Source organism: Caloenas nicobarica, chromosome 9 (genome assembly GCF_036013445.1).
Source record: "Caloenas nicobarica isolate bCalNic1 chromosome 9, bCalNic1.hap1, whole genome shotgun sequence".
Classification (NCBI taxonomy): domain Eukaryota; kingdom Metazoa; phylum Chordata; class Aves; order Columbiformes; family Columbidae; genus Caloenas; species Caloenas nicobarica.
In genome coordinates this window covers 20,790,945-20,817,541 of record NC_088253.1, presented here as the reverse complement: position 1 = coordinate 20,817,541, position 26,597 = coordinate 20,790,945, and the positions used below count along the sequence as shown (strand labels likewise).

General features: G+C 43.4%; 1 protein-coding gene across 1 annotated transcript; it reads left to right on the top strand.

Annotated features, from left to right (window-relative positions):
- Positions 1 to 21,696: 21,696 nt before the first annotated feature.
- HSBP1 (heat shock factor binding protein 1) lies at positions 21,697 to 24,233 on the top strand. Its single transcript, XM_065641024.1, has 4 exons — positions 21,697 to 21,801; positions 23,041 to 23,107; positions 23,323 to 23,442; positions 23,971 to 24,233. The coding sequence occupies exons 1-3, from the start codon at positions 21,757 to 21,759 to the stop codon at positions 23,439 to 23,441; spliced, it is 231 nt and encodes a 76-aa protein (XP_065497096.1). The 5' UTR covers positions 21,697 to 21,756; the 3' UTR covers position 23,442; positions 23,971 to 24,233.
- Positions 24,234 to 26,597: the final 2,364 nt, after the last annotated feature.

Below are 26,597 nucleotides of genomic sequence, written 5' to 3'. Positions count from 1 at the left end.
GTTTGCAGCAGCACCTCTCACCACGTTCTCTACTGGAATTATCAGTGGCACTCAGGACTCCCCAAAACAGATAAAAGATAACAAGGATACATCCAGTTCTTGGTAACATAAGACACAGAGAGAGAGCAATGATATGCCTCCTACACAAGACTAAAGATTTTCAAAGGTGCCTTAGGTTCTGGATGTTTTAAAGAGGTTTTCAGTATTTAAGAGACTTTTGACAGGTCAAAAAAAATCCAGGAGTTTAGCACTCATGCAGAAAATTATGAAAATGGCCTAAAATGGCCTTTGAAATGACCAAATATCTTCAGTAGATCTGGAAAATATTTAAGCTCATGCTGTATGACAGAGGAAATGCCACATGTTAAGTAGGTCTCTTGTATGGTTCTATCAAATATTCTCCTGCACTGGAAGAAATTTCCCATCCAAGTGCGGGAGATTGGCCAGGAATGGCAAAGAACAAATATCACAGCTCCTGGGAGGATTTATCCAGGGGAGAGTGAAGCTCTAAAACATTTGCAATTCACACCCGAGTGATCTCTTTCTCTCCTCCAGGCTCTCTCCACAGTCATGTTCTGCCTCGAGTCCCAATTAAACAGATGCAGCTGCTAAAATTAGTTATCTTAACGATGATGCTGCGGTTCATGCCTCTCCTTGGGCTCAAATCTCCTCGGTGGCCGTGACTGATGGCTGGAAAGGTCATCAAGGAGGGTCCTGCTCGTCTGCTCCGGGGTCAGATCCTTCCCGTGGCAAGGGCTGGACCCAGCAGTGGGTTGTGGGCACTTTTTGCCTTCAAGGACATTCCGACATGGATGCGCCGATCAGCCAAGAACTTGGCAGCAGCAGGACTGGGGGCTTCAGTCTGCACGGTATATCCCCTTCAGTTGGGCTATGTAGGAAAACATAAGAATCAACTTTGACTTCCTGCATTAATTACTATTTTTTGTCAGTCTTGCAGCACACAACTGTCTATCCTTTTTAAAAAAGCTGGAAGGAAGAACTTACCAGATGTTTCTGTTTGCAAACAGCCATTTTGGAGGATTAATAGCTCCTGTAGCCTCAATAAAATGGCACAGGGTTGGGTTTGGTTTTTGGTTGGTTGGTTTTGTTGGGGGTGGGTTTGGTTTTTGTTTTTTCCTCCACTGGAAAATAACTTTCCTAACAGACCCGGAATCAGAAGGCAGAAGATCTCTTCAGAATTTCACGTGCATCACTCTAATTTCAGTGAATGTTCCACTTCAAAGGTATGAACAGCATCATTTCCAGGGTGTTTCGGCCAAAATGCACCTGCATATATTCGATATGGAGGGCCCAGAGTCGTTCCACACACAACATATCTCAAAAACCACACAGTCAGAAATTCCGATTCACGTTCAGAGGTATGCACTCCCAAACACTGTATGTGCAGTGATCCAAGGAAATATCCATCATATTCTCGGCTGATGTAAACCCACATAACTCCACTGAAATAAATAAAACCACCTCCTAACCGATTCAGCTAATAATTTCTTAAGCGAACTGTATGAGATTGCCTCTGTGCAGCTCATAAGGGACAGGAAAGATGACACATGATGTCTCATTTTTAACAGACTACGAAATGAACCCTAAGCACCTATTGAAATTATTCAACAGTGATGACTTACATTTCAGCAGCTGACCTCATATTCTGCGGTATGGTTACCTGCCTCCTCAGTGACTTCAATTTTCATTGAATAACCATTTTGGTTGACACTGATTCCATCATATATTATAATTCTAGGCTCACCATTCAGTTGAAGAAAGAAGCTGAAAAATTGACTATTCACATCAAGGCTTAGGGAGTGATGTTACAAAGTGTTTCGTTAACTAAACACATATCAAGACTTAGCATTACAGTGACAGTTCTTAATTTTCCTGAGGCAGCTGGAAATTAAAAGAATGCAGAATCTGGAGACTTTTATGATCTTTTTACTAAACATGAAAATCATTTCTACATACTGATTTGCAGCTACCTGAAGATTCAGGCTTGAAAAATAGGGATAATTCTTAAAGTGTCTTTCAGGGACATACTAACTGTTCTTTTTCAAATCAGCTTGTTGCCCCATACACTAACAGTTCCTTGGTGGGCAGTTTATTACCCTGAACACATTGCTAATTTGTAATCTACTTTCTTATCTCCATATAGTTAAATGCCATTTCTGCTTACATCCAAAATTGTAGTGACTGCTTGGGATTTAAAACACACAGTAGGACAGATGTCTGTCAGGAATGCCTAATACAGCCTGGAGAACAGGAAAATAGGGGCAAAAACCAGTAAGACATCCCTCCCCCACAAACCAAGCACAATCTTACACAAGTGGGAGCTTTTAGAGTAGATCTGACCAGTGAGAGAAATCCCACCAAAATGCCATATACACATGGAAGGAAATGGTGAAGTTGGAGAATGTCTTGCCCAGTGCTCCCATTTAGGTAGGTAACTGGGGTCCCAAATTATCACCATTTCCACCAATACTTCATATTCTTGGTATCAGAAAGGCTGAACTCCTGTTTATGGCTGTTACTGAAGGTGAGGCACATTAATAAGGCTCAGAGTGAAAGGGCATGAGAAATCAGGAAACCTGACTTTTATTCTTTGCATTTGTCAGATGTCCTCAGGTCTCACGTGCTCAGTCTACTAAAGGGACATAGAAAGAATTACAGTTCCCTAGTTGTGAATGATTGATTACTCTCTTTGATTTCTAATTTTGCCTGAGCAAATATTTCAGGTTCTGGTCTTGAGGTTGTAAAATAAATCATAATATAATTATACCTTGCCAGTTGTTTCAGAAGAAAAAAGTGTATGAATTTATTATTTCTGATAAGCAGTTTTATAATAACAGAAGCCCCAGGTTTACCAGCAAGACAAACAAATTAACTTATTTTATCTGTGCATTCCATTCCAGATTAAAATGGCTAAACTCAGAATTTAAGACTGGCTGACTTCATTCTGGAAGATGAGCAGGTTAGTGCTTAGAGACACGAGGAACATGCAGCTGTTGGGAAGGCAGCTTATTTCAAGCTATCAAATATATCAAGCCAAATGGTGGGCACTGAAGCATTGTATCTACTGTCAATGGATATAAATTGCTTTATTTTACATAATGAAAGTGCAATTTGTAAAGCCAGTGTTTGGAACTCAAGATAGTGAATTTATGTCGTAAACTACCTGATTTTTGGCTGTCAAGCGAAAATCCTGTCTGGAGAGGATGGAAGTCAAAAGCTGAGATTTATTCAAATTCCAGAGCAAGACTGCCGCTACAGATTGGACATAAGCTGTGTGTCAGAAGAGAAGAACACTTAATGGCATGTGATAATTTTGTATGTTTGTAGTTGGGTGTAATTTCCTTGTAACCTCACCACTGTCTCGCTCCAGAGCTGCCTGCCTCTTCCTTTCCTTTTCTCAGCCACACAGGTAATAACTCTCCTCCGCTGCACAAACAGGAGTTGGCCTCAGCACGCAGAAGCAGAAAAGTGCAATTGGGAAAGGCTGAATTAGCTCCAACACTCGTGATTTACCCAAGCAAAAGCACGAAGACTTGATCATGAATTCATCCTTGGGTGCGAGAGGCACGGACGCTTCTCTTGGACACTTTCCTACCCATCCTGTTGCTAGAAAAACTGGGCTGTGATCAACAGCCGTGATAGCTAATAAACCTGCTATTTGAGTTAACACATCCTCACTCAGCCAGAACAGGACTCTGCTTGGCTGTAATCGTGACCCAGACCCGTAACAGCACTTAATGTCTCCAGCCACCTAAATTTACTGTAATAAACGGAGTATTTCAGTGGGTCCCTGATGATTTCTGTTAGGAGAGTATAAAAGGCAGAAACCTGAAAAAGCTCAATGACACATCTCATTGCTATTTGAATGGTAATCGCTCTGCTGCCTGTTTGCCAGGCAGGCAGGGTGAGTCGCTCAGAGTGCCAAGCTCTTACTGTATTTCTTTTCTCTAACCCATTTTAATCAAGCGACACTTCAGCTGGGAGACATTCACGTTACATCTGGCGTATTATCAGAAAGCAAAGGGAACCACAGCCTGAAGAGCTGGAGCCCGTGCTTGTTCTGGGCAGCAGGTAGTCCCTCAATATGGATCACTTTCAGCCTTCTAGTCTTTTAATATTTTTTTTTCTCTTTTGAGAAGTTCTGAATTATCTACCAATATCTTTTTTTAGCAATGGAAACTCATTTTAACCGCGCTGCTTCCTGACCTCATTGCAATTGTGGCATTCAGGACGTAGAAGGTCTCAAATTATATTAAGCCCATCAAGAGACAGTCTGGGAAATTCTATGTTTTAAACATCAGATTGCAACCTGAGCCATAAATTCAGAATAAGGGATTGTACTAACTAGATAAAAATGTATATGCTTAAAAAGAACCTTTCACAAACGTAAAGGAAAAAGAAGAAAATCCCCCACAATACTAATCTTGAGTGCAATGAATTCCAAAGAACTATGTACTCATGTACTGAGAGATTGAAATTTACTCACAGTGGGTTGAAAACAGAACCTAAGAAGGACATCGATGGAGTAGAGGCTTCGTGACAAGCCCTTGCTCAAAGCTGAGTTTCTCTCTAAATGCCTAATTCGCTGTAATGTACTCCAAAAAATTTCTACACATCCCAAGCTTTTAAAACTCAAATGATCTCTGAAAGCAGTGATTGGCCTCTGTATTCAAGTGATTACCCAAATATCAATGCAGGTCTCACCTGTTTGCTTCAAAACTTTCTGTTTTGCCAAAGACTGCCAAGTTCAGAGCAGCAGCAATGATGTGGGGATTGTCATCATCTAAACCATGAACAGCTTTGCTCAGGTGGTGGTCAGGCTGCTACAGTCATTCTGGATTAGAAGACCGCTATGAATCACCATGGATCTCTATTAAATTAATTTAAAGTTCTATAGAATGTATCTACACAGATCTAAAGCTAAGTGGGGACTGATGTGTGAATGGGTTTAACCTGAGGTTAAATTAAATGAAAAACAAAGGTAAACGACATGGCATTTGAATGGACAGTAATGCCAAGAAATACAAGTTTACTACATGGAAAAGGAATTTTAGAACAAAATCTTGTATTAAAAAGCTATTGGCTATTCGAGGATATTATAAAAAAGATTTAATACAAGCCACTGCTAGGTAATGTAATTTTGTAGAAAAGCCACTGTGAATTAAAAGAGTTCATACAGTGGTCAATGGTAGATTAAAATAATGAAATTTTGACCCCGCAAGATATTTTAAAGCATATGATTGGGATACGGCAATCCCATTAGCTGGTTCATTGTCTGACACTATTGAGGAAAGTAGCTAAGAACATTTCAGAGAGAGAAATAGATGCTGTGAATAAAGACCTTGATGGCTGTGGAAAAAAGGCCAGGCTGTGGAAATCCACCCCTTAGTCTTTGCAGCAAGTCAGAATCCTGAAAATAACATAGCTGCGGTGACACTGAAACTCTTATATGCATGGAAGGATAGATAAAGATCCCTAATGATTGCCTTAATGATTCCCTGAGAATTTGACATTCTATAAAAGCACTGGAAAAGCCACAAGGATGAGGATTATCTCTTTAGCAACAGCCACCAATAAAAGCACGTAGAATAAATAAGAAATGCTAGATCCTAGAAGCAATTAGACATTCAGAAGTCTCATTTTCCCTTATGGGAACTATTAACATAATAAAAAAATTAGAAATGGCATTATACAAACAGAATTTTGCAAACATGCCCACTACAGAGACCAATCCTATAGACTGCGGAGGATTCCCAAGGTGAGACACAGATTTTCCCCTCCCCGGATCAGTGTTCAGGAACATTCTGGTGACCAAAAGGCTTCATGCTAGATAAATCTGAAGCCCATAATACTCAGCACAAATTTTGCTGATGAATGAAGGCTCTTTCTACAGAATATCCCATTGAAGAGAAACATTTTGTCCCAAACTGATGACTTTATTGCCACTGAAACCAGCTTTTTTTAATAACAAGAGAGAGCTTTTATGACAACAGGTTTCTGGCTCACAACCCCGGCTACTCAAGTCTAGAGGAAAATTACTTCTCTGCTAATTCCTTCTTTACACTCAATGTTTATGAGAGAAAACAGAACCATGATTCAAATACCGAGAAAAAGGAATTTCATGACAACCAGCAGAACTCTGTATACCTGCTTGAAAGCCTGGGACACCATCTCATCCTTCTGGTTTTTCCTGCTTTGCTAGTGAAGCACCAATGTCAACTCTACCACACCAGTCACCTCCATTTAGCTTTGTATTTCAGATCAGACTTATCACCTCATTTGCGCATCTGTGCCCAGCATTGACAAAATATCTTCCTTTCCAATGCACACGCAAAGTCTGCAGCGAGCAGCATTGATCATTCTATTATCACTCTGTTATGCTTAATTTCCTCTTCATCTTTCAAGTCCAGCTCCATCTCCGACTACATCAATAGCAGTGGCAACACACAGATTGATTTCCCCGGCCTTTGGCAGGCTGGCGTACGGTGTAAGATTGCTTTCGTGTTACCCCAGCACCAGTGAGCTCTCCTAAACCATTCAAAGAATCACATTAACAAGTGCATTGCGATCTTTAAGCGCTCCAATACGACTTTGTAACAAGAAATGAAGTGACGCAGCCGGACAGTTTGACAAAGCATTAGCAATCTCTGCCAAGAGGAGGACTCTGCTGCAAAAATAAACCAATTTCAGCTCCTGGCCTCGGGCAGGGCTCAGGGTTTTTCCCCTTTCCTGGTCATCATGCAACACACTGCAGTACAGGAAAGCAAGGACAGTCATTCAGCAATCTCCACTCTGAATAAATAAAGGCAGAGCAGAAAATCAAACGCGAGAAACTTTGTGAAAGGAAGCAACTCCTTCATCCTTCTAAAGAGAAGAAGCCGTCGGGAAGGAATGTCCCTAGAGTTCCTCCTGACAGTGGCAGTGATTTCCTGATGAAATCAATGGCTGCCACTGGCTTTGATTTCAAGGATGAAAGAAGAGCTTTTCCCCTTCCTTCTCCTTTCCAGACTCAGCCAAACCAACAGCGCTTGCCTCATCCATCGCCCAGCCAAAGGGTCCCATTGTCTAATGGTCCCAGAGGTGAAATTACTGAACACAGTGGATATTGCGATTATAAAAAACGCCAAGTAAAAAAAAAAATAATCTCATCAGCCCATCTTTTCTGATACCTGAAGATCCTTTGAACCTTTGGCATTTCCCAACATAGCCAGGCTGTCAACAGTAACTTGATTTCATACTTTATCAATGTAGTATCTTGCAAACTGTCCCGCGGACCTGCAGACACAGAGCTCTGCGAGCAGAGCAAGAACTGAACAGCAGGTCAGCAACACACCCGGGTGACCCCTTCGCCTCTTGCTTTGTCAAGCTTTTGTCCCCTGACATGTAACTGTGCCGGCGGAGGCCCAAAGCTGTGGAAGTTTTGCCCCACGGAAGGACAGGTGTTACCCAGAGGTGCTGCTGCCAAACCTGTGTTGCCATCTGCAAACCTGTGCAAATAGGGGAAACTGCTCTATTTTGAGATCAACCAACTCACACAAGTATATTCCACAATTCCTTGTCACCAGAGCAGAGCCCTCGCTTGCAGACTGTCATGAAGAAATAAGTCCTTTTTAATTGCCATCATTTTTAAAGTTTTTAGAACATTTTAACCAATTTTCTTAAGATATCAGGACCTAGTAATTGTGATATTCCTCAGATTAGTACACGTAAAACGCAATGCCCAAATTACTAACGATACTCCATCCATCATTTACCACCCTAATTCCCTTGGCCTATCTCCATACGGTACACACAAGTTACAAAAGCATTTGGGAAAACTAATTAACACGAGAACTTTCACTCCATTTTTTCTGGCACGGTCAGTTTAGTAATTTGCACTGAGTCTACTACTGTTTGTGTTCCCTCGACACTACTGATGCAGATCTGAGCAGAAGTGATAACTAGACCAGCCAGCATATATTATTAACTCTGCACTAGCTTAATTTCAACAGTCTTTGATTATGGAACGTGCAGGAAAATAACGGCTAGCTTAGATGGAGTTTATATCATGGCTGGCCAAATAATTAAATCACAATGGGCACAAATAACATGGCGACAAGTATTGACTCACAAGTATTTATCACACTGTTTCCAGGATTGTTTTCCAGTTCTAATTTATTTTCAAAACGTGACTCCTCCCAGTTTCCGTCTTTCTCTTGCTTACACGACTACATGTTACTGACCCTGCTCAAGTCACGTATTTTGACATCCGAAAGTAGGAAATTTATCATACACAACCTTAACTCTTCCCTTGGCAGTCACACATGCACACACAATTTTTGAAGCAACACATCGCCTGACATTTTTCAGCCCATGTAGTTTAAGAGCAGGGAAATGACGGACGATCTACCTTCCCATGCCCCTTTCAGGTTATGCTCCCAATGGATTTCTTCTATAGCTTCAGATATAGTAAAAACATTTACAATATAAGATAACGTAACCAGAATTATAAGAGTTGAATTTTACTGCTATGCAGTTAAGGTGAGGTTAAAGTTTAATTTCATTCTTCTTAAACTTGCTGGTTTTTTTCATCCAAATAGGCTATGACTACATGATCCTTCCAATAACCTTGGCATAAGCTTCACTCTTTTGCACAGAGCTAGACAAACTATATTCAGTAGTCCTGCGTACACTTTTATAGCTTGATATGGTTTATTGTTATGCATTTTACTGCATAAATAAGCACTCACTATTGAACATCAAAGGACATGTATAGAAATGTATCACATCCAAGAACTGAAAATAATCACCTGCTACCAATGCAGTCTACAAATAGGCAATGTTTTGAGACCCTAGAACAGATACGTTCTCTCACATGCAGACAAGTGTAACTCTCATTTATCACATCCTCTGAACATCTTCATACATTTTAAAACAACATAAAGGAAGAACAGCTCTTTTCAATGTTAGCCACTCATATTACTGATACAAGGGGGAAAGAGATGAAGATGGTAAAACGTGGTCTTCATCATATCTGACAAGGAAATAGCACTGTAACATATTCCCAGCACTGTGCCACACATGCAGCAATGCACCAAATCCAGCATGAAAAACACCACTTCCCATAGGCAACGCTTACTTAAGAACAGGAACGGGGAATCTGGATCAGTGGACGTTTTTCCAGAGTCATTTGTTAACTGCTTTCCCTGCAGGGAGAGTCTTACCCTAGCAGGGTATAAGTCTAGCATTAGGACACATCTGCTGTTAAGTTCACATCAGGAGGTCCTGTTGCATTATGATGAACAGACAGAACAGCACTGACATAATCTGAAACTAAAATACAAATTGCTGCGGTGTAGTAGCATCAAAGAGTAACAGGTTCTTTGAAGGTACCTGTGTGGCACTAATAAGCAGGAGTAAGAAAGTTATTTTACAGCACAGCCGAGGCAGGCTGGAGGTCTGTGCGCAGCTCTGGCAGCCACGTCTGAAAAGGATATTGAAAATTCATGAAATGATGGATGAGCTGCGTCTGGTACCCGGGGTTCTGCCTGACTGTTGCGTGGCAACAAGGGCTGCACACTTTGGGCCCAGCTCCTGTTCCCAGAGAAACGCCTGGGAAGGGAACAGATCCGCCAGCTGCAGTGTTTCCTACAAACCCTCCTCCATCCTCTGATCTGCTCTACGGATTGTCACAGGCAGGCTCAGGAAAACAGTGAAAAGTTTTCATCCCTCCTGCAGATCAAAGGAAGAGGCTCAAAAAAGAGACGACAATCCAGGAAAGTTATGCTTACATGAGATACTGCCTATAATTAAAGCATTTTTTTTTTCTTTGAAGCACTTCATGTTGCCAGTTATGATGTGCTTGAAGAAGTACTTATTTTTCACTAGTGGTATTTCTAGTTTGTGACAACGATGTTCTGTATTTTTTCTACTGAAGACACTACAAGTCTTTCCTGAGCAACAGACTAAAATAAATGATGTTTTTTCCCCAGTACTAGAAGAAAAAAAAATAAAATCCAATCTCCTTTGTGCTATCAGTTTTTACTGTGTGGTAGAAGAAATGACACATATGAGGCTTCCATGCCACATTTACTGCTTGAGGAAATCTAAATCTCAAGGCTTATATTCTACAGTACCACTTTGCCATTTTTAAACACACAATCTTCCCTTCCTGTGGCAGGGGCATCAGGAGCACCCCTTTCTGCTCCACTGCAGCCCATTCCTCATCCCCCGGCTTTAGAGCTGAAAAAATAAACCAGTCTCCACACTGAGGCAACTGATACGGTTCGTGTATAGCGACAGCAGCTCAAAGACTCACAAATCCAAAGTCAGACTCCAGAATCTATGAGATTGCCCCCAAACAAGACATATTTTAGTCAAAAAAAAAGTCATGCTCATGTGCACAAATGTATTGTGTCCTTCTGCCCTGCTCTCTTTTGAAATGGATCCGTGTGTGCCCCAAATCCCACCAGGGTTACTGGAGAGACCCCTTTTGCCTCAGTGATTTCTGATGTGGATTCTGGTGAACAAACCTTTTCTTTTTCTGATTCCCACTCCTTCTCTCCCCAACCTGATCTAAACCGGCCTAAGGGCAGGGAGTTCATTACCATGACACGATGAGGATCTTGCCTTCGCTTTATTAATGCCTCCCTTGGGAGCGCTGAGGACAGGCTGGGAGAAGACTATCACATTATCAACGTCTCGAGAGGTTGTTTACATCAGATATAGTGGCTGAATTTCACTTGACATGTCACAAGCAGCCATTCTGTCGGCCACAGAATAAAGTGAATAATTGAGCAGGGAACTGCTGTATGCCAAGCAAACAGGTTGTAAAACTGTTCTGCACAAAATCTGGGGAGCCAGATGTCGAGATCTGAGGCACAGAATAGTATTTAGTGTTTATGCATCGTGATGAGTTGCTAACGACATGGCCCAAAATTAGGAAAAGGATGATGAACATGGAGGAATTATTTCTTGTTGTCCATTGTCAAAAACCCTTTTAGCTCATGGACAACTCCAGGGAACTGCGGGCATCACTTTTAAGGTTGCTGACATTTAAAGACGTGTTCACTAAAGCAGATATATTCATGTTGCAAACAGGCGACTAGCACAGTCTACATACAACAGATGAGACAACTGCAGATTTTCATGTGCCGAGAGCACCGGTGCACAGTTTGGGCAGGAAACAAAGAAGTCATTGTAATGAGTAATTTGGGAAGCTCAATATAGACCCATATTTGCCTGGATGTTGCAGTTAGAAAATGTTTCCATTCCTACCATGACACTGAACAAACAAACGCTGGTTTTATTCGTTCCTCAGTGGGTGGATTTTGCAAAGGAGCTCAGCATCCACCTAATTGCGATCACGCCAGAATCACCGGGAATTTAACACCAGATTCCGTCGGAGCAGGAATTGGCGATCGCTGCCCCAAGATGTCCAGATTTACACATTCTGCAAAGCCTTTATAATTACCCCGTTATTCAGAGTGGCTGCACATCCAGGTCATTTCCCCTGTCTCTGGTCTGGCTTCCCTGCTGCCTCCCACAGTCGCCCCTTTGTTTTCCAGGTGGCACCTCTGTCCATCTACAAATGACGCCTTTCTCCTGGCTTTACAGAATTAGAATTGGAAGGAAACATTTCAAATTTGAACAAGAAAAAATTTCAACCGTCCTTAATTTTAGTCTAGGATATGTAGTTGTAAATTAGTGATTGATTTGCCAAACTTCTTTTAACGCACTAACAGAAGGAAAAACATCTTACTGGAGCAGACACGGAGATTAATTACCTATTCTCCTCCACACATGAAGCATTTATAATTAGATACAGCCAGCTTTATCTATTTGAAGTGGCAGAAATGCCAATGAATCCTTGAAGAAATATTCAAGGAAATGTCATCCTTTAAGTTTCCAGCTAATTCTGAATAGATTGTTAACATTCAAAAGGTAAGGCATACCTAAACTTAACTGCTCATCCAGAAGAAGGCAAGAAGTAAAATAAAGGAACATTTCATTACTGTGCATAAAAAAATAAAACTGGGAAATAAATCATTATATTATCTTTGTGGAAAGAAATCAAGACTTGAGCAAACATGGAGATATATTAAACAGAGATAACAGCTGTAATTCAAACAAAAATGTATAATCATTAGAGCAGAGAAGCTCTTTTAATAGAATGACAAACATAATGAATAACCGTACTGATGTCTCTCAGAAAACTCTAACAATTAACAATTATAATAATTTTTCAGGAAAATGGGTGAAAGAATCTTGCCATGTAGCTATTGTCATTGTTCAGATATAGTTTACAGCACTCAAGCTTCGACAATCATTGGATGGAAATTCCCTCCTCACCCCACTGGAGTCTGTGACCTCCAAACCACTTCTCTTCCCAGACCCCACGCAGGATTTTTACACGAGAGTAAACCAACATAATTTGTGTCCTTTCCTGAGGTTGCTTTTATAACCTTGTATTAAATTTATTTTTTGCTCTTCAGACTTTCAAGATGAAATTAAATATTATCACCTCATTTGTAGCCCAAACAACTCCGAGAGCACTTTTAGTATTTAACCAGAAACTGGCCAATGTTTAATCGGTGTCTGGCGCACTCTATAACTTACGGTGTCTTTCCCAAGAAAATAACTGCAGTTTTGCAGGCTATGTTTTTGCTGCCTTCTGTGTGACACTGATTCAGCTCCACACAAGAAACGTGGTTCAATCCTGCAATGTCCTGAGGTGCTCAGCACCCGCAATTCCATGTGACAGCAGGGGATAATCAGTAAACCGCAGGATCAGACTCACTGCGCATTCTTTTTTTGGCAAAGCAGTAGACAGGGTAAAACCCTAACGACACAGGCTTATCTGCCTATGAGTTAAACCATAAAATAATTTCATTGTACAATGCCCTTGTGAACCTTCAAGTAATTCCCTGGCTTGATTGATTAGACTCAAAAAGCAGAGCCTGCAAAAACAGCATTCACTTGTTCTATTTGTTCTGATTTCAATTTAAAGCTGCAAGTAAACTAGCTGGCTGCCTGAGTGTAATTCCAGTTCCACTAGCTCAGAAAAGCTACTGCAATACTAAATACATTATTTAGCATTTACTGACTGACCATCCTTTGCTTAATTTGGGAGCGTGAACAGTAAGACTGCAAGTTCAAACTCAAGTAGAAAACAATTTGGCTGCATCCTGAAAACCAACACATTTTCATTGAAGTGGGTCAGATGTTCTTTGACCTCCACCCTTGAGCGCTCAGCAGCAACGCTCTAATATCAACCCAACGTTTGCAGATCAAGCACGGAAATGTCTCTTGATGCAGAAGTATATCTCTTTGTGGTTAAAAGCCAGTTCTCCCTCTGCAGTACAATCTCCAAAACAGCTCTGAAGGAGCATCACCGGGAAACGCCAGAATTCAAGGACAATTCCTTCCAATGATCCTGGACACAAGTTTCACAACTCACTGGGGACTTGCAGCTCTCAGGTTTGGATGACGAGAGCCCCTCCACTACCTCTGAAAGCAGCACGTCAGTGACTTCAACAGAGGTAGAGATCTGTACTAGAAAACTAAACCACATCAAGAACAAGCACCTGCACCACAGCCAGACCCAGCAAGGTACAGAACGCTTCACTAGCATCGCTACCTGGAGGAGGACCTGAACCTCCATTAAGAACTTGTCTCTTTCTGCACTGCAAATCTCCTTCTGCCACAGAAAGTTTCGGCCAATGTTCCTGCTAATTATTTGATTGAAAAATCCAATCACTTACATCTAATTAGCGCAACAAAATTATTCCTCATATCTGTAGCATGCTTGCTCTTTTCAGGTACCTTAATGAGATGCCCTCTGGAATGCTTATAATTGAAGGAGAAAATGGACTCCAGGTCTAAACATGAAGGTCTTCGGGCACTACAGGTCCTAAATGTCAACGTATGTGAGAAGAAAATATTTCATTTTTGGGCATGGTCCACACTGCACATAGCTCCTATGAAAGATTCATATCTCTACATTAATATTTTACCTGGCAGGTACTGGGCATCCATGAGCTCCATCCCTTCCACCGAAGCTGGACTCTGTGATTCTTCACCGAAAAATCAGCTGATATTTGGTGCTAAGGGGCAACAACTCAGGGATGGACCTGAAACTGGCAGTGAAAGAGAGTGGTATCAGAGACTGTTATCTCTAGAATTGCCCAAGGGAGCCCGAGACAGTAATTTTGTGTCAGCAGAGTATGGCCCTTTCTTTTCTGCCCCCCTTGCTGCAGTAGCACTGAGGCAACGAGCAGCTCAGACAACTTCACACCAATAAAAACCTTCCTCTTGTCAACAGGAATTGCTCCTGGTCCTTTGGCACTCAACTGAAACAATCCCACAGCCTGATTTTTCTGTCCTGTGCAGACACCCATCAGAAATAATGGGATTCGGGATTCAGTGGTCCTCATGAAAATTTTATCAAGGCAGAGTTAGAATTGGAAGGCGAAGTTTTAAAGTCAAGTCTCTTCTTGAGCTCCACCTTTCCTTACCTCTCCCATCTTGCAGTCTTTTCTCATTCTCTATTTAAAATGTCCCCACATATAAAATACCAAAATTCAAACAGCTTTATAAAGTTACAACACTTTTTTGCTCTTGTCCAATCGTGCATTTCTCTTGGTGACTGTAATCACTGCATTTAATGGACCACTACCAAATGAATTGTACGCATGCCAATCATGTGGATGACGTACACATTTTTATACATGTTCTGGTCATGGATTCTTTGACCAACATCTCCAAAGACTCAATCTACCAGAGGACAGATGACCTTGGGAAGCAAAACATATCTTAGTAGTTTCTTTTAAGGCTCACCTGTTGAAAATGAGAGTCTCTACATTTAGTTGACTTTTCTACTCGTAAAATGTTGGTTTCGTACATAGGACTTGTGCTTTTCCTTACAGAACACTGGTTCCACTAAAGACAACACAGTATAATCTCGTATCTCTTCATTGTCCTCTTCTAGGTTGTTCCTGGAGCACAGCTCCTCTTGTCCTGGCTGTGGAGATTCCAGTAAGCAATACCATACATGGCCCTGAATTACAAAGCAGTTATTAGGCCACGGATATTGCCATGCCCTGTCACACTCTGGCATTGTTTCTGATTGCCTTCTGCTCCTAAAAGCTTAGAAAATCTAAAGGAAGAGCAGTGTAACATCTTTTCCTTCCAGCACCTCGGCAGGAGTTCTGGAAAGGGCTTTTGGCTTTGCGGTGGTTGACCATCAGCAAGGCTTTCCCTTCTAAAGTACAGAATACGAAAGCTTTTCTTCTCCCAGTCACAGAGACGTTAGTAACAATGCTAAGGAAGGAACATTCTGAAATGTCTGCGTGCAAGAATGAAGTGGGAGAGCGAGGAGGAATGAGACAGTGAAAGGGTAGGTATGAAATATGATAATACCCCTCAAATCTCCATCTCTTACCTTGCTCCCCTGCCTCTGGTCCAGCCTCCTCAAATGAAATCTGCCTGCTCTCAGTGAATCCCTGCTCGTCTTGCTCTTCCCTCGTGTGGCCCAAAAGATCTGAAGCGCCCAGGGATGAGCTCCTTGATCGGTTCTGATGGCAGGTCACTGATAATCAAAGACTGAAAATGCAAAATATAAGATAAATTACCAGAGGGGAATAACTACCCCAAAAATAACATCACTTCGTAACAGGAGTTAACTTCATGTGACACCTACTCATACAAAAGCTGTTCGTTTTAGTTGCTGAAGAATTATCTGAAAACAGCAGAGTGAACTGTTTCTGGCTTAATACAGATCAGTTTCACATTTATTCTAGACGTGGTTTTGCTCTTTCCATAATTTGTGCTTTATCCAGTTAAATATTCACACGAGTCATTGTGTTGAATATTTACTTTTCCCTTGACCGTTGTTTTCTAAGCACAGTTCTTTGTTTAACATGCTTTGACCACATGCATACTTGACAGCCTGTAAGGAGTGTTATTCCTCTGGAAGTAATAAATGAGTTCTATTTGTTACATTTTCTCCAGAATTTCTGCCATGAGCAACTCAGGTTGCAAGTGAGATATTAAAATTTCATTCTCAAGATTTCATGGTAAGTCTTTGGCTTGAATTAAAAAAAAAAAAAAAAAAAAAATCCGTGCTTTTACATGCTGAGTATCTCATAAACTCAGCGCATTCACACTCAAATGAGGGAGCAAGTAAGAAGAGTTGCAACAATTTAAGTGCACATTCCTTGTACAAATAATACTCAGAACCACCACAATTATCTGAAAGTCATCAGGGAGCCCAAATAAGATCTGATGGTCGAAGAAATTAAATTATTGTTGCTATTTATTGCCTCGTAGAATACACAGACATGGTAATATCATCTTTTCTAAACTGTTAGCACTGAGCTAATTCTACCACAAACACTGTCCTATGGAAGAGCTGCTGTTTAAAAAATGTAAATATAGAACTACAACTCATTGAGATCATTACAGAATCCACACCAGTGGCTTTGGTAAGAACAGGGTCTTTTGCAAAAACATCTGTCTTGGCAAAAATTGCCTTTGGGAAATTTTATTCTGCCTTTTTAAGCTTAAATTTAACGCGATGCCTCCCAATCCCTGTGTTATGATTACTGGAAAGGAGGCCTAACAACAAATACACAATTAATTCTGCAGCATTAACTACTTAAGGTGATTTTAGTATCAACTGGCATAAAAAATAAGCTGTTAAAATTAACAGCCTTTTTTTTTTTTCCAAGAGGTTACTTTATGAGGATGATATTGAGCCCTAATCCCACAACACCAAAGGAAACAGGAACTGAATTAGACCTAACGACGCCAGAACCAGAAATCTCTGTCGTGTTTCCACAAAGGCAAAGCTCATTTTGAGTTCCCTGGAAAATTGAAAATGTGCCTGCTTTTGTACAAAGGCTGACCATGACGTACTGCGATCTGAGGTCCAGTCATTCTGCTTTGGAATGACATTCCCTTGCATTTTAAAGGACTTTCATTAACTGTTTCTAAATTAATCTTTGTAAATTTCCCTTGATTTTAAAGACAATAACAGGCCCTTTGTAAATTTTTAAGGTCCTCCTCTGTGTACTTTAAATTAAGACTTTGTGAGTAAAAAGCCAGCAAGAGAATTCAGCCTTCTATAGCGCCATGCATTTTAGTAATGTCTGAACACCAGTGTGAAAGGATCATTAATCCTACCAATCCTCCTTGCGTAGCATTTCCTTTCAGTCCCGTCTCAAACAGGAGACAAAACCCTGCCCATTTGAAGTCAGTCGTTGTTTAACTATGCCGTGCTAGGAATAACAAAAATGTTTTATCCTGCCATGAAAAAAAAACCAGCCCTAAAGTTATGAGAGCAAGTGCGCAGCCATTTGGTGCTTATTAAAAATGTTAATGGCCCGAGGAGTCATTTTGTTGGTCTGGTCCGAGTCCCTGCGTAACAAGGACTGTTAGAGCTGTTTAGCGGACGAGGATTTCAAGTGACGTGTCAAAACCAACTAGGGCCTGTCCCTGCCCTAAAACAGGACATGGTATTGGGATGCCTGAGCTGGAGGAGGCACCACCTGAATCTGTAAAGTGCCTTATCAAAACTTGCCACAATCGCTATCAGTACGGTCACAAAGTCATGAAGTCAAATCAGTAACGTCTCACTCTCAAGGTCAAGGTGCAACAGAACCATCTACAAGAAAAAAGCTGGAGAATCAGGCCAATCCATATTTTTTTCACGTTAAATGATGGAGAACCAATAAATGCACGTGCATTGTCACCTGTGGAAACTCCCGCAGCCTTGACATGCCGGTCAGGAGGCTGGATGGGACTTAAACGGCCTCCAACAGCTCCATACGTCGGGCAGCTTCCTGAGAGCTCCCCCCTGTTCTGCACTACCTGAGAACGGCAAACACTACGAAGATAACGGGGCACAGCAAGTTCATTTAGCAGAAGAACATGGAATGGAACAAAGATCCCTGTGGGCTCCGAGTGAGAGGACACCAGCGCACATGGCCGAACTCCCGGGCTCTGTGCTCATCTCCCCAGCTCTGTGCTCATCTCCCCAGCTCTGTGCACATCTCCCCAGCTCTGTGCTCATCTCCCCAGCTCTGTGCTCATCTCTCCAGCTCTGTGCTCATCTCCCCGGCTCTGTGCTCATCTCCCCGGCTCTGTGCTCATCTCCCCGGCTCTGTGCTCATCTCCCCAGCTCTGTGCTCATCTCCCCAGCTCTGTGCATGTCTCCCCAGCTCTGTGCTCGTCTCCCCAGCTCTGTGCTCATCTCCCCGGCTCTGTGCTCATCTCCCCAGCTCTGTGCTCATCTCCCCAGCTCTGTGCACGTCTCCCCAGCTCTGTGCTCGTCTCCCCAGCTCTGTGCTCATCTCCCCAGCTCTGTGCTCATCTCCCCAGCTCTGTGCACATCTCCCCAGTTCTGTGCTCATCTCCCCAGCTCTGTGCACGTCTCCCCAGTTCTGTGCTCGTCTCCCCAGCTCTGTGCACGTCTCCCTGGCTCTGTGCACGTCTCCCCAGTTCTATGCTCATCTCCCCAGCTCTGTGCTCATCTCCCCAGCTCTGTGCTCATCTCTCCAGCTCTGTGCTCATCTCCCCAGCTCTGTGCACATCTCCCCAGTTCTGTGCTCATCTCCCCAGCTCTGTGCTCGTCTCCCGGGCTCTGTGCACGTCTCCCCAGCTCTGTGCTCATCTCCCCAGCTTTGTGCGCATCTCCCCGGCTCTGTGTGCATCTCCCCAGCTCTATGCTCATCTCCCCAGTTCTGTGCGCATCTCCCCAGCTCTGTGTGCATCTCCCCAGCTCTGTGCTCATCTCCCCAGCTCTGTGCTCATCTCCCCGGCTCTGTGCACGTCTCCCCAGCTCTGTGCTCATCTCCCCAGCTCTGTGCTCATCTCCCTGGCTCTGTGCTCGTCTCCCCAGCTCTGTGCACATCTCCCCAGTTCTGTGCTCGTCTCCCCAGCTCTGTGCACGTCTCCCTGGCTCTGTGCACGTCTCCCCAGCTCTGTGCTCGTCTCCCCAGCTCTGTGCTCGTCTCCCCAGCTCTGTGCACGTCTCCCTGGCTCTGTGCACGTCTCCCCAGCTCTGTGCTCGTCTCCCCAGCTCTGTGTGCGTCTCCCCAGCTCTGTGCGCATCTCCCCAGCTCTGTGCTCGTCTCCCGGGCTCTGTGCACGTCTCCCCGGCTCTGTGCGCATCTCCCCAGCTCTGTGCGCATCTCCCCAGCTCTGTGCGCATCTCCCCAGCTCCGTGCTCGTCTCCCGGGCTCTGCGCATGTCTCCCCGCACGTCTCCCCAGCTCTGTGCTCATCTCCCCAGCTCTGTGCACGTCTGCCCAGCTCTGTGCGCGTCTCACCACTGTGTGTGAATCTGCCAGACTCGCTGTGAAATCCCACGATTGCCTGAGCCATCAAAACTTGGTGCCACGAGTTTGTCCACATTGGTGCGCACCGTGTTGCCTCCCTGTACAGTTTTATGTCACGGTCCCCGACTCACACTGCTGTGTCACATCCACAGCCCCAGCCGTGAGCAGCACGACCCGCACCAGCACTCGGGGGAGCGGTGAGATCGGCACTTCGATGCGCACACAGAGACCAGATACGACGACCTTTTCAAAACAACAGGTTATCTGACTCAAATCCCAGTCATAAAAACAACCACCTTTTGTAAACACATAAAACAAATAAACGGGAGTCAATTTCTTCGTATATTTCAGAACTAGAAGCCTTATTTGCTTCTAAACACACAACCAAATTTCCCCAAACCGGCACTAAATGTTTTTTTTTATTACTACTGCAGTGCTCCAATAGGCACATTAACAATGCAAACACCCTCCATCCCACATTTGTTACTGGTTATGGGACCAGGCAGAGTGTGTCAGCGCATCGTTTTGGCTTTCAGGCAAAATGAGACATTTGAGAATCATCTGCTGCTAATGGGAAACGTTCTTCATTCACAAATTCATATTCAATGTTTGTGTTAACTTTGGTTTAGATCTATCTCAGTAAACAATAACCAAGCCGTGTAAACATCGTCTCATTTCACAAACGAAAACTACGAATGAGCAGTTTTGGTCCAAAGAGCCTATAAATTTACATTTAGGAAAGGCTTATCCTGCATCCATCCTCACTGCGAAAATCCAGCCTGCGAAGCTTTACAGCATATTAAAGACCACGTCACTAATCTGTGGCAGGCATGAATTTACTCTAATGCATGCAACTTTGTTATTTGTACTTTCTTTCATGAAGACAATATGCCACAATAATATACTCCTTTTAAACATCAATCCACTTACATAACATTCCCGAGTCCCAGCACTAATCCGTTAACGCCGCCTTTCCTGCCGCCAGCCCTGCTCTGAAGCCAGATTACCTGCAAATGTTTGCCGGCCAGGCTTAACTGCTCATTCCCTTCTACATTAAATGATAAAAAGGGGGAAGAACTCTCCAGACAGCACCATTCCTCCAGCTAGAAAAATATATTTGTCATCTCCCCAACTTGCAGAAGTTATTTCCTAAAAGCATGAGCAAAACTATTAAATCTCACTGCGAGGAACGCTTTCATTCAAAGCATAAGATTAATTGTAAACTTAATGCTCAGGGGATAAAAAGATGTTTTAACACCTTCCCTTCCCATAGCGCTGTGCCAGGGCTCTGGTACCAGACTGTGCTGGGTGAGCGTGTGTGTGTGTTAGGGGGTGAGGGGGCTGGAGCACAAGTGTGACGGGAGCGGCTGAGGGAGCTGGGGGTTCAGCTGGAGAACAGGAGCTGAGGGGAGACCTTCTGATCTCTGAACTGCCTGAAAGGAGCTTGGAGCATGCAGGCTGGTGGTCTCTTTTCTCAAGTAATAAGCAATAGGATGAGACGAAACAGCCTCAAGTTGCACCAGCAGAGGTTTAGACGGGATATTGAGAACAATTTCTTCCCCAAAGGGCTGTGGGGCATTGGAACAGGCTGCCCAGGGCAGTGGTGGAGTCACCATCCCTGGAGGGGTTGGACAGATGCGGAGATGAGGTTCTCAGGGACACGAGTCAGTGCCAGGGTTGGGTTATGGTTGGACACTATGACCTTCAGGGTCTCTTCCAACCAAAATGATTCTATAATTCTATGCAGAGAGTAGAGATGCACAATCCCTTCAACTGCTTTACCTGGGTGTAATGTGTGCACCCGGAGCCAGTGCATTTCTCTCGACACCACGGGTTGCACTCGTGAGGATACGGGTACGCGTAATCTTTGACAGTGCTGGAGTCACCATCCCTGGAGGGGTCGGACAGACAGAGATGAGGTTCTCAGGGACATGGGGCAGTGCCAGGGGCTGGGTAACGGTTGGACTTGATCTTAAGTGTCCCTTCCAACCAAAACGATTCCATGATTCTCTATGCGTACGGATACACCAGGACACCCACATCCCAAATCCCGCAGCCCGTGGGGTCAACACGTGCTGTGCAGGGGAAGGGGTCGCAGCCCGGGCTGCCCCCAGCGCAGGGGCCCGCAGCCCCCGCCCGGGCCGGCTGCCGAGGCGCCGGCAGCTCCGAGGCGCCGGCAGCTCCGAGGCGCCGCGTTCCCTACCCCGGCTCCGGCTCCGGCTCCGGCTCCGCAGCCACGTGTCCCGCGCGCTTTCCCGCCGCCGCGCCTCCGTCCCGCCCCCGGCGCTCGGAGCGGACTACACTTCCCACAATGCCCCTCGCGCGGTCTCGTCTCGCGAGAGGCGGCGGAAGTGGCGGGGCGCGGTCCGGAAGTGCCGCTGCCCTGGAGACGGGAACCGGGAGCCGCCGAGCCGACCATGGCCGAGACCGACCCCAAGACCGTGCAGGATCTCACCGCCGTGGTGAGGACAAGGGCCCGGGGACAGAGCGGGGGAGCGGGGAGCGCCGTCCCGGGGCGGCCGCAGAGCGCGGGGCGGGGGCCGCGGCCTCCCCGAGGAGAGGCCCCCGCAGCCTCCGGCCTCGCCCCGTTCGCGGGCCCGGCGGTACCTGCTGGGCCCAGCCCGGGTATCCTCGCCGCCTCAGGGGCTGCTGGGCTTGCTTGGGCCTTTTGTGCCGGGGCTGATGATAAACTCCTTCACTTAGAGCTGTTTCTGCTGAGTCCCTCAGGGGTTTCTCAGCTCAGGGCGCAGTTAGAGTCGCGTTACCCATCGCAGCGTTAAAACCGCTCGCTTATACAATCATAGAATCATTTCAGTTGGAAGAGACCCTCAGGATCACCGAGTCCAACCATAACCTAACTCTAGCACTAACCCATGTCCCTAAGAACCTCGTCTAAACGCCTTTTAAACCCCTCCAGGGATGGTGACTCCACCACTGCCCTGGGCAGCCCGTTCCAATGCCCGACAGCCCTTTCCGGGAAGAATTTTTTCCTAATATCCAACCTAAACCTCCCCTGGCGCAACCTGAGGCCGTTTCCTCTTGTCTTGTCACTTGTTCCTGGGGAGCAGAGCCCGACCCCCCCCTGGCTCCACGCTCCTTTCAGGCAGTTCAGAGATCAGAAGGTCTCCCCTCAGCTCCTGTTCTCCAGGCTGAACAGCCCCAGGTCCTTCAGCTGCTCCCATCACACTTGTGCTCCAGTCCCCTCACCAGCTTCATTGCCTCCTCTGCACTTTCTCTAGTATTTCAATGTGCTTCTTATGATGAGGGGCCCAAAACTGAACTGAAGTACTCTGGTAGTGCAGGGGCTGCCAGGGCAGCTGGGGCTCCTGTGTGAGGAGGAGTTACCTGTGGCTAGGAGGGATGTGTTTGGGAGGGTGGAGGGGAAGGTTGTTATTCTGATACCGCAAAAAGTGTCACTATGTGATTAACTTAAGGTGCTGGAGGCAGCTGTTGTGGTTTAGTTGTGGTATGCAGGCATTTTCCAGATCTTAAAATTGTTTACTGTCAGCCTCAGTTCTCCTGTGTGTACATATATATGTATGTAAAATTATGTTGCTTAAACATGGAATTATACTGCAGAGTTCATGCACAGTTGAGTTCAGCAATGAAAAAACATTGTGCTTACCTCATTACATGAGATCATGTGCTGAAACAACTTCTGCAATGAAAACAAAACAGATTTCTTTTTTCCTTTCTATTAGGTGCAGACATTGCTTCAGCAAATGCAAGACAAGTTTCAAACCATGTCTGACCAAATAATTGGAAGAAATATCCTTTTTTTAAAGTTAGATATGCACTATATGCTACAGATGTACAGGTATTTTTATGTATGTTTACCAGTGGGATTTGGAAGATACATTTTAAGTGACCATTGGTGTTTGAGCAAAGCAGTAAAAAAAAAAAAAAAGGCAAAAAAAAAAAAAATCCTAAGGAGCAATCCAGCCACTACAAGAGTGCAGTCACGGTCCTTAACTCCAGTGAACTCGACGACATGAGCTGTCGCATAGATGACCTGGAGAAGAACATAGCAGACCTCATGACACAAGCGGGAGTGGAAGAGTTGGAAGGCGAGAACAAGACCCCGGCTGCTAACAAGAGTTAAAGTGAGCCAGTTTCTTGCTAGCCTTGAAACAAATGCTTGAGTCACTTAAATTACTGACTTTAACGTAGGTGGAATGTTTCCTTTGATTTGTGAAGTAATCTGAAATTCACTCAGAGCAGCTCTGTACATTATAATACAAGAAGTTTTAAGCAGCTCTCCTCAGCAGGCTCCTCACAGCCTCTTCAGCAAGGAGGTTTTCTTCACCAGTACTGGAGGGAGAGTTATTTTCTTCACACCTTGTTAGTTTTGAGGGAGTGCAGTAGCCGTGCTCATCCTCTGTTACACACTCACCCTCATACTCTGCATGAGATCTGAACTAATGGCCGCGTCACAGGCATGTGTGTTTGAAACAGGCTTGTTAAGGCACCTATTTTTAGTGGTACTTTGACAGAAATACAAATTATTGTGGGTTTCATTGCCCCTATTTCTAGTTCCTTTAGCATGAATCCCACAAATGAAAATCTCTGAGCATTTGTCTCTCAATTCTTTTCAAGTAATGTATTTCTTTTTTATTATTTTTCCCCAACAGGTTGCCAATAACTTAAGATGGATCCTGGAAGACGACTTCCTATTTTTTTTTTTTTCTACAAGCCCTTGGAATTACAGAACAGCTTTTTGCAACTACTGTGTGTAAAAGCATTTTTATATTGTTACAGAGCTTGCATTCCTAATGTATATTGTATAGTTAGGGATAGGTTAGTTTATATTTTGATTTGTGTACTGTAATTTCACTTTTTGAATTCTTGTTACGAGGATCAATTAGTCGTGTTATTAAAACACAGATCGTATGGATCTCAACTACTGGGTGTATTTTTTTTTTTTGTGAAGTCGTTTTTTTCTCTTTCTTATATTTTTTCCTAGACATTTCATTTTTGATAGAAAAACATCTAGTGACTCCCATTGAATGGAAATCTTAACTTGTCCTACATAACTTTGTGGTTGAAGCACAAGATTGAAATTCAGCATTAACCTTAGCTCTAAGCATCAGTCACTCAGCCAGTTGAAGACTACGTGTTGTTTTCTTATAAATGTAATAAGGTGATTTTGGAAACATAAGACACTGAACATCAAAATCATATCTCGTACTCCTGGTATTACCTCACCTGTGTGTTCCTAGAACGTAAACCAGAAATAGAGATTTAATGTTAGAGACACTCGTACACAGCTGAGCAACCACTGCCATTAAAATCTGTTCTATTTAGACAGATGAGGAACTGTTAACTATGAAAAAAATCTCACTCTGCGATTTACGTTTTTTAATACTGTAGAACTCTACTTTGAAAGTGCCAGTGTGTCATTTAGCATCACCTTTGAACAATAATTGTGGTTAAAATAGTGATACTGGACAGAATAGGGAGTGTTTGTATGTGGTCTTTCAGTTCAGATGTCTGGCTTATTCTAAGCAGTTTGCTAACAAACCAGTGATATACTGAGTAACAAAAAAAGGAGAGAATCCACTAAGTATTGTAAAGCATTGCTTCTATTTGAATAACAACCAGCCAGAACTCTTCAAAGGATTTGGTTTAGAAAGGTGTTTGTTTTTCTTGTCATATCCACATTTATGGGCCTGGAGTTTAATGGATTATGTTAGAGTATTTTGGCAATGAAAAGTGTATTTAGAGTATGTATTATGTCACTTGTGAAGAAAAATGACCGATGTGGGATATTACTGACAATCATTGCGATGCTCCTCCAGCTCAAAATGCAAATTTAAGAAAGCACCAGTGGCAGTCGGCAGTGACACGAGGACCACGCTTCAGACTGCGCTTTGAACGCCGCCAGATCAGCACCTGTGCCTTATAAAGGCAACATGACAGTTAATTTTTCAAAACTGAGGGGAAATGGTAAGAAAAGCTCAGAATAATAGGGGAATTTTGTGAACACAGGAAATGTATCGATATATGTTGTATTACCAGCCTTAGGCTCTTTGTAATGTCATTAAAGAAAAAAGATCTAATAAACTATTATGTGGTAACTAATAGTCAGGTCATATATATTAAAGCAAAACCCAGCAGAAGTGCCTCATGTTATGTGAGATTGTATTTAGTTATAAGTTATGGAGAGACTTTAGCACAGCCTCAGCTTGTAGAATACGGTCTAGAGTATAAGTGTGTTCTGTATCATAAACGGGTGAGCACGATTCATGCCCTGTCCAAGCTGGATTTTACTGGGTTACGACTATAGACCACATTCATAGGAAAGCATATTAAAGTGAAGGATTGTTTTGTATGATGCTTATACAACTATAAATTCTCATCTTGACTTCTACCTCCTGTAGGAGAAATGGTCCTTCTTGAATTTGCCTGCACTGCCCTATATACAGCAGCAGTAACCTGCTTTCCTGAAGTTTATTATGTCAGAATAACTTACTGGAAAATTATTTCAGCTTTAAGAGTTTAAACACCTTTCAGAAGGGGTAGTTTTCCCTCATAAATTTAACACAATGGATTTTGAAAAGTAACAACTCAATTCAAAACAAGCCTTTCAGACAGGAAGTTATTACTTGTAACTCTTCAAATACTGCATATTTTTGAGAAACATTTTTTATTCTTACTCTGAACCATTAGTAGAACTTTTACATAGAAGCAGCAGGTGCAAGCCAAAGTAGAATCCTTTTTGGCCACGATTTCCTAAAGTGCAGTTAGTTTAATACACAAAGCAAAGCAGAAGATCACTGTTCTTAAGTGTTACTTTATATGGATTCGATAACACTTTACAAAATAAGAGTGTCCTTGTTTTCTCAATATGCTGGTTCACATCTTATCTGACTTGTATTTGTCCTTTCCCCTGGGCTGCCTCACTTGCAATGAAAAAAAGTCTGAGGATCAAAATCTTGAATAGGGGCTCTCTTCTGTATTAGAATATAAAGCTGTTCCATGTATCCATTTAAATCAAACTAGGGCTGTGTTTGCCCTAGGCCCATCCTTTGAGACTGCAGCTTGCATTTTTTAGTTATTTATGCCAAAGTCTTTAAGCACTTTCTCCTTTAAGAGAAATTTTCTGCTACCTGTCATCATGGTAACACACACTTGGATTTTATCATTGACATATTTACCTCCTGCAGTTTATTTTCTCAAACAGTGACAGATTACATGCACACTATTCTGATGTCCATGTACAAGCTGGCATGGTGGGTACTGCATTTTCCAGTTTGCG

Bases quoted from the DNA above. Each gene is read 5' to 3' on its own strand.
- HSBP1 (XM_065641024.1), top strand. From the start codon at position 21,757: ATGGCCGAGACCGACCCCAAGACCGTGCAGGATCTCACCGCCGTG. The intron at 21,802-23,040 runs GTGAGGACAAGG...CCTTTCTATTAG, and splicing joins TGCAGGATCTCACCGCCGTG to GTGCAGACATTGCTTCAGCA. The intron at 23,108-23,322 runs ATATCCTTTTTT...ACTCCAGTGAAC, and splicing joins TGACCAAATAATTGGAAGAA to TCGACGACATGAGCTGTCGC.